Source organism: Anabas testudineus, chromosome 22, assembly GCF_900324465.2.
Source record: "Anabas testudineus chromosome 22, fAnaTes1.2, whole genome shotgun sequence".
NCBI classification, from domain to species: domain Eukaryota; kingdom Metazoa; phylum Chordata; class Actinopteri; order Anabantiformes; family Anabantidae; genus Anabas; species Anabas testudineus.
In genome coordinates, this window is record NC_046630.1 from 19,430,843 (window position 1) to 19,439,477 (window position 8,635).

An 8,635-nucleotide genomic window follows, 5' to 3' on the forward strand; every position below is an offset into this window, starting at 1 on the left:
ACCCACCTATCCACCACACCCCTACCCACCACACACACACGCACACACACACACACACACACAGCATTGTGTTCAGTGGAAGTGACAGAGGATGAGCTCTAGAACTAAAAGAGTCATCCATCATCTGTTTGACACCACACACTGAGGAGATTTATGTCATTAAAAAGGTTTTATACATTCATCCCATCCTTTGTATATTCATTTATATTTACATGTAGTACACAGAATAGCATTGTGTGCGTTCATCTGCTGACATTATCTGGAAATGTTTTTAAAACTGACTGAGCTGAGGAATTGTTTGACTTTTAACAGCCTCAGAAGAAAACATCACATTAGACATAAACAGATGTGCAACTGTACTTTTCTGTTAAAAAAAGAAAAACTCACAATCACGATTTCACGAGTTCATTTTTATTTATCATGACTTTTTTTCAGTTTCAAGTTCTTTCAAATTTTTCCACGACTGTAAGTTAGTGAGTCAAGTAAAGCTGGTGAAGATTGAAGAGTAGACTCACTTCATTCATTCATTTAATGGAGGTGGGAAACTTCACAAGATGTTTAACCATGTAACCCTCATCTTTACAGGGTCTGTCTTAGAAAACCAAACTAGAAATGAGGTCACAGTAAACCTGACCTTTAACCTTCAAAATCTAATCGGCTTATCCTCGTCCAAGGAGGTCACAAGAAAAATGCACCTCTGGCCACGGCTGTCCTCTGTGCCACACTCAAAACAACAAGTGAAACAAGATTTCAGGTAAATGCAGCTGGGTCCTGAGTAGGTTCAAGATGGCACCATGAATTGGTCTTAACAGATCATTCAGACAGCTACACTGTTTCTATGGGGACAAACAGGAAGGATGCATGCAGAGAAGGTCCTCTTTGTTTCAGTATTGCTACAGTTACAGTGATGACAAGTGTAAATGTAGCTTCTGTGAAATTACACAGCAGTGAGCTGCTGCCACCTGCTGGAGGCAGATGCTTACGGTTTACACATTTAGTTAAAGATATTTCAACATAGACCATAGACGACCTAATTCCTTCTGCTGCTTTGACCTGTTTACATGCGCTTAATTCAGAGTTAACCGTCAAATTTTGTCTGGCTCATGTTTATTTTGCACTTCCTCATGAGTTACGCCTCGGACTCTCCAGGTCAAATAACAGCAGTGGTGAGAAGAGTACATTCTCATCTGAAATAATAATTTAAAAAAAAATATATATATATATAAATAAACACTTTGACAGTGAAATAGAAACAAACTTACACAACTTGCTTACTTTCCATATTTGAGATGCAACTTAATTTGTTTTCTTCATTTTATCTACCTGCTTAAAAGCTTTCAAAATGTTTCTAAATCTACCACTGCACAAAATACTAGACATCTCCACATAACGTACGGATGTGATAAAGTGAATCCTGAGACCTGTAGAAAAGAAGTTGACTGTGTGGTTTTCACCCAGAGAAGACAGATTAGAGAGACAGAGTGAAGGAGGACGTCTACATCTTTTCAAACTCTCTAAAACCTTTATTTGTTTGTGCACTGACCAGACGGAACCACAAGTTGCCGTCAAGTCTTTTTGTGAATAAAAATACAGATTCACCATTTCAGTCTGGGATTAGAAGGATTAAATAAAAGTCTCAAACTCTCTCATGTAAATCAGCACATTAAAACAAGAAATGTGTAAACAGCTGTGTTTTTCATACAAAGCCCAACATGGCAGACTCACTGGCACATGTAGCCATCAAAATGACAACAATGACAGGGCCTTGTTTAATCAGTGAACAAACTCAAACCAGACCATCTTGAAACTTGATCAGTTTCTTCATTGTCACCTGAAGAAAACATTTAAATAAATCATGTCTCAATGCAATAACTTGTCTTGTAAAAAGAGACAAAGTCTGAACAACAGTCTTCTTCCTAGTCCTAGACCCAAACAACCGGCATCTTCTGCCATAAGCTCACACAGAACAGCGATCATACAGAAAACACTGTAAAGACCTGCAGCTAACGTTCAACAAATCTCAACAAAGGAATGTGTGGCTTATTAAGCTGGAAAAGTCTCTTTGTTAAGAAACAATTAGTCCATCCATACAAACTATCCGTGTGTTTATCAGCCCCTAAAACACTCGATCGAACTCCGTCTGACTGGTGGTGGCTGGGTTTCTGTTCTGATTGGGCTGCTGCTGGGGCATGTGGCCTCTCCGTCTAGGTGGGGCCAAGTATTCAAACATGGAGGTGTTGTGTGTGGACAGCATGTTCTTCAGATCCGATGGCATGGGGTCGGACCAGAAGAAGTCGTGGTTGAGTGCGTCGTCGCTGTCTGTGCGCTGTGACGGGTTGAGGACCAGGAGCTTGTCTATCAGGTCCAGAGCGTAGGGATCTTTGACGTAGGCTTTAAGGCGGTCCTTCACTTTCCTCTTCTGGCCTTTAGGCAGCTCCATCTTCTGGTACAGCTCATATTTCTTATCCACAGCTGGCCACACCTGGTACAAAAAGAAAATGGTTCAGGATCCTGTTGACAAAGACGATGCTTGACAAAGAAGCGTGCAGCCACGCTCCTCCTTACCTCAGGTGTGATGGATCCACAGAGCTGGCTGATTAGCGTGAGCTGGTGCTGCTCTGTGTTGCCCTGCATGATTGGACTTCTGGTCCACATCTCAGCCATGATGCAGCCTGCTCCCCACAGGTCAATGGGAGGGCCATAGTCTCGTTCACCTATAAAAAAAAGTAAACAAATAAATAGATAAACGATAAGGATTTTTTCTGGACTTTAAGGTGTTTTAGTCAGTTTGACCCCTAGTGGTCCAACATAATAATGTCTTAACAAGTGGATCACTGTCTTCTTTAACCTTGTGCACATGGGGAGCATTTGCACATCCCACCGATCTACAGAGTCTGCTCAAATACGTCATAATATAATATCAGTGTGGTCTCCTACCTAGCAGCAGCTCTGGAGGTCTGTACCACAGAGTGACCACGCGGTTGGTGTAGCGGTTCCCCTGGCTGTTTTTAGCCAGGCTGAAGGCTCGAGCCAAACCAAAGTCAGCCAGCTTCAGGACACCGTCTCTGGTGATGAGCACATTGGCTGCCTTCATGTCTCTGTGAAGGATCTGATCCAAGAGAAGGCCGGGTCACGAGTAAGACCAGGAAACATTGTAACAGTGACGTGAACAAAGAAGTATAATTGCCCCCTGAACCTAATAACTAGTTGTGCCATCCTTGGTGGCAACAACTGTAATAGTTTGCAATAGCTCTACTCCACTCCAAAACCTTGATTTTGTTTTTTTTTTTTTTGTTTTTTTTTTAGCCATTCAAATGTGGACTTGCAGGGCTGTGAAACCCCAGTTTGCCTGAGCTTGAGGTCAAACTGATGTGCAAACCTTCACCTTCAGGTTTTTCTGAGAGCGTAGTATTTCTGGTTCCATCAATTATGGCAAGTCATCTACATCCTGAAGCTAAAAAAGCAGCCCCAGACCATCACCCTTTCCACACTGATGCATGTCAATTGATACGTTTCGCTACTGTTCTTGAATTTCTTGAGATCGCAGGATAATTTGTTGCTTTTTCAGCTTCACTTTGTCAGACAGATTCTATTAAGTCAGGTGTGGCCAACCTTAGTCCTTAAGAGCCACAGCCCTGCTTGTTTTCCAACTACCTCTGCACTTCCTGCTTCTGATTGACTAAACACACCTGATCCAGGTAATCAGCAGAGGGTAGGGCAGAGATAGTGATGTATAATAATTAATTAAATCATTGTATTTACTTAAATATCTTTGTGTAATGTTAATATGATATGATTGATAATATGGATTTAAAGTGGGACAAATATGCAAAAAGGACGGTATCTCAAGTTTAAGAACAAAAGAAGCAGTTAACAGCCATTTCTGACCACACCTCACCTTGTTTCTGTGAATGTAGTACAGTCCATTAAGCAGCATCTGCATGACCTTCTTGATCTCGGCCAAGGTGAACTTTACATTGGCATTACTCAGCAGTCCAGCCAGGTCATGTTCACAGAAGTCAAAAACCAAATAGATGCTGCTTTTGTATCTGTTGAACTGAGTAGCTTTGAAGACAATGAAAAGATAAAATTAAAGTTATTTATAAAAGAGGAACACATCCACCGACAAACTAATGTTCTAATGATCAATTGGAGTCAGACATTTCAATACTCTGTGAAACAAACAAATAAAAAAAAAAGAAAGAAACGTACACTTAGAGCAAATGTATACACTGGGTGTAAAACCAACCTTTTGTTCTGCAGATTTCAATCAGATTAACAACATTCTCATGTTTGAGCAGCTGCAGAATCTTGATTTCTCTCAGAGCTGTAATAGGGAACTGAAACAAAGCAGCAAGTGGAAATTTCAATGACGAATTGTAGAAATTCTGATGCAGTCAAATTCTGCATACTGCCAGTAATTTACATATAGCGTGCAAATTCACTTCTGGAGTAATAGAACAAACTAACATTTAAAATAAAAAAAAATAAATAAAAAAAAGGCCCAAGTTAAAACAGTTTTCTGTTAATTTGTCTTTTCTGTTATATGGTCAAACCTACATCACTTTAACATACGAGACTCTAAAAGCTCTCTTACCCCTTCTTTCTCATTTTCCATCAAAACTTTCTTTAGTGCGACCTTCTTCCCAGTCTGTCTGTGCTTTGCTTTGAACACCTCTCTGTGAAAAACAGAAGTCAGAATTATAATACAGCAAATACAGTGGAAAGAAAGAGTATGTCAATGTGAAAATTCCTGGTTTTCCGCATTCATTTGTCATAAAATGTGACCTGATCTTCATCTAATCTGATCTTTCATGTATTTACTGAAAACAGCCATAAAAACCTCACAGACTTTAGAAACTCACCAGTCTACAGTTAGACAAACAATCTACAAATGGAGACACTTTGGGACTGTGGCTACTCTACCAAGAAGTGGGCGTCCAGTCAAAATGACCCCAAGAGCACAACGAACATGAATGAATGAATGAATGAATGAATGAGGTAAAGAAACAACCCAGAGTGACAGTAAAAGATTTGAAGGCATCATTGGAACTGGCTAACATGACTCTACAGCAGGTAAAAAATTGAACAAGCAGGATGTCTATGGCAGGACACTATGAATAAAGCTGCTGCTTACTAAAAAGACCGCTGTAATTAATTCAAGGGTTTACATACTTTACTACTATCACTATGGAGGTTTTTATGGTTGTTCTGAATAAACACATGAAAGATCAGAATTATTTTGTCTTATTATTTTAGGCACATTATATTTGTGTAATACTCAGATTCAGATCAGATCTCATTTTATGACAAATTATTGCAGAAAACCATGAAATTCCAAAAGTTTCACATACTTTTTCTTGCCACTGTAGCTCTGTGTGGTAATCTATATAATGATAGGAACTACTCAAGTCAAAGAAATGAAAATTCCTCACTACTTGAAATGTAAAACCCCTGCAAAGGTAAGCTCCTTTCAGACATGGGAGACACATTGTTTTCAAACATGGATTGTCCACCACAGAGTCCAGAACTTAATCCCATTGAGAATCTTTGGGATGTGCTGGAGAAGATTTTGTGCAGTGCTCTGACTCTCCCATCATCAATACAAGATCTTGGTGAAAAATTTATGCTACTCTGGACAAGAATAAATGTTGTGACATTGCAGAAGCTTATCAAAACGATGCCACAGCCAATAAGTGCCATAATCAAAGCTAAAGGTGGTTCAACAAAATATTTAGAGTGTGCGACTTTGTTTTTGGAAGAGCAATCTATATTGTTCTGTCACAAGTTGACATATGTACTTAGTGGGACCACCATACAGTTGCATGAAAAAGTGAGTGAACCATCTGTAATGTTCTGATTTTCTGCATATATTGTTAATGAAATATCATCTGATCTTCACCAAAGTCACAAATACCAATAAATACAATATTTCTAAGCAGATAAAACAGTCACTTCTCTACTGAACATGTGCATTACATAAAATAGGATGGTGGGGAAAAGTAAAGAAACCCTTCTACACACCAACTGGAGTCAGGTGTTAACAAACCTGGAGCCCAAACAATGAAATGAGAATGGAAAAGTGGTTTAGAGCTGACTTAAGTAAAAAAACAAAAAACAAAACTGTGTTATGTGAGCTGATGTCAGATCTCAGAAGACCCATCTCAAGACGGATTGTTTGCAAGAGTTTAGATATCCATCACTCCACAGTTAGATACACTGTCTATAAATGGGGATGATTTGGTACTGTGGCTGCTTTCCATTGGGGTGGGTGCCCAGCCAAGATACAAATCAATTCAATTTTATTTGTATGGCGCCAAATCGCAACAGATGTCATCTTAGGCAGAAGTAACAGATAAAGACTTGAAGGGGTTATTGACGCTGGTTCTCTGTTCAGGAGTATCCACGGGCACCACAGGAAGACATTGCCCTCCAAATAAAACATTGTAACATGCCTAACGTTTGCCAAAGACCATCTTAAAACTCCACAACACTCCTGGGAAAATGGCTTGTGGACATATGTGTCTGGAAAGAACACACAACACTATGTGGAACCACATACCGACATGTAAACAGGGAGCATTGTGATTTTTGACTGCTTTACTGTCAGGACCTTAGCAGCTAGCCATCATGTAGGAGGAATGTAATTCATAAGTTTATCAGGCTATCATACAGTTCAGAGCCACACCTATAGGACGCACTTGCTTGAGGTTTTTGCTGCCAAATGTGTCTTTAAAAATTGTTTCACTCCCTTTGCTGTCCTTCTTTTTGGTAGTTTGGTAGTTGGCTGGCTAGCTAGCTAGCTAACACGTACATGGCCCAATGACGTTACCTATTAGCACCGCTAACTATTGTTAGCCACACAAGACACATTCAAACATACAGTATAACTTACTTAAACGATAAAATGTTTGTATTCAACTCACCCAAAGGTCCCCTGGCCTATTTTGGCCATTTTTTCATATTTGGAGAAGTCGTCACAAAAAGGAAATTCAACTCCATCGTAGTATTTCGACATTATGGCAGCCTCCCGGTCAGGCCTGTAGAAAACACAAATCATTTGGTATTTGAGACATTTATGCCAAAAACAGAATAAGGTACTTAATGTGTTAATGTAATTACAATCCTGAAAATACAAATGCTTTCTAATAAAAAGTGTAAATGGCTATAATCTTACTTTTCAGCCCCACCAGCGTTGCTTGTTTTGTCTCGCTGCATCCCTATTTCTTCTTCTGTGGATTTCACTGGCGGTATTAAGTCCTCGTCCTGCTGCTTATGCTTGTTCTTCTTCTTCTTCTTCTTCTTCAGGTTTTTCGGTACATTAGCATCTGATGTTTGTAGCATTAGTGCCCTCTTCTGTTCGGTTGACATATGTCGAATCCCACGTCTTCCAATAAACAAAATTGATCATTCAAGATTCAAAAAACGTTATTGATCCCAGGGGAGAATAGTTTTTACTTGTTACAGTTGCTCAGAAAAGTTGACAGAAATAAAAGGAACTAAAATATTTACACCAGTACTAATACAAAATAACACCAATACAAAAAAATGTATATGTACACAAAGTATGTAAAGATGGATGGAAACAGGTGAGTAATATTAGTCTAGGGTGGAATGACAACAAATCTATGGCATAAATAATGATAATAATAAACATAATAGTGGTGGGAGGGATTGTGCAGGATTGAGAGGAGTTAGGACAGCATCCTCCTCTCAGCTACAACATGTATAGAGTCCAGCTTCACCTCCAGAACAGAGCCAGCCCTCCTGATCAGTTTGTTTAGTCTGTTAGTGTCTGCAACCTTCATGTTGAAGTGCATCGGACACTGACCCTTTTTGTACAGTGCTCTTGAGTTCTTTGTCCAGTCCAGTTTATTGTCAGTGTACACTCCCAGGTATTTGTACTCAGTTGTACGCAGACCCTCTCCCCCTGTATAGATAGAGGAAGTTTATCACCAGCTTTTGTGTTTTACCAATGTTGAGTTTGAGATGGGGTTGGTAAGCAAACTGGAGAGGGTCAAGTGAGCGTTTGACCAGAGGTCTGAAGGCCTGAGGACCAGCATCTCAAAAGACTTAAGATAAGCAGGCTGTGATCAGTGATGCTGTTTGTCAGTCTGTGAATGTCCTCACCATGAAGCTCACAGAGAGGCTTCCAATCTGTATCTTCAAAGCATCCCTCCAGAGCAACAATGTCCACTTCTACAGTTTTAATGGTGGCAGGCTGCCTCAGAACCAAAGGTGCGTACTGTGAGATGAGATGTATCAGGTTGGGATCTGACTTTCCCAGAGGGAGTAGGGCACTGGAGCTGTAAGTATCTTTAACATAAGCATACATCAGGTCCTTTCCCACCGGGTGGGACAGCTCACAAACTGGGTAAATGCTGGAGGTATTGGGGCATGATTAAAGTCTCCAGAGATTAAAAAAAAAAGGGTGTCTGATCTGCAGATTGATGGTGACTGTCTGTACAAAACCACATCTATCAGCGGGTTAGCGGATGGAGGAATGTAAACGACTATTGATACGGTGTGTAAAAACTCTCTGGGTAAATAATATGGACGTGGAGTCCCACAGCTAGCAGTTCAATGTCAAGACTACAGCCCATGATTATGGACCAAACCAGAGGCATCATAGAAA

The 8,635-nt window shown here is 40.1% G+C and overlaps 1 protein-coding gene across 1 annotated transcript; it reads right to left on the reverse strand.

The window, feature by feature from the left end:
- Positions 1-1,500: 1,500 nt before the first annotated feature.
- On the reverse strand, positions 1,501-7,290 carry cdk9 (cyclin-dependent kinase 9 (CDC2-related kinase)). Its single transcript, XM_026339581.1, has 8 exons — positions 7,178-7,290; positions 6,927-7,040; positions 4,598-4,679; positions 4,250-4,340; positions 3,899-4,065; positions 2,938-3,109; positions 2,566-2,714; positions 1,501-2,482 (listed from the first exon to the last, which is right to left on the reverse strand). The coding sequence occupies exons 1-8, from the start codon at positions 7,216-7,218 to the stop codon at positions 2,117-2,119; spliced, it is 1,182 nt and encodes a 393-aa protein (XP_026195366.1). The 5' UTR covers positions 7,219-7,290; the 3' UTR covers positions 1,501-2,116.
- Positions 7,291-8,635: the final 1,345 nt, after the last annotated feature.

What these genes read in the sequence shown, in the direction of transcription:
- cdk9 (XM_026339581.1), bottom strand. Translation starts at nt 7,218, where the DNA reads ATGCAGCGAGACAAAACAAGCAACGCTGGTGGGGCTGAAAA. An exon ending in AACGCTGGTGGGGCTGAAAA is followed by an intron (nt 7,041 to 7,177) that starts GTAAGATTATAG and finishes TGTTTTCTACAG; the next exon opens with GCCTGACCGGGAGGCTGCCA. An exon ending in ATAGGCCAGGGGACCTTTGG is followed by an intron (nt 4,680 to 6,926) that starts GTGAGTTGAATA and finishes TGTTTTTCACAG; the next exon opens with AGAGGTGTTCAAAGCAAAGC.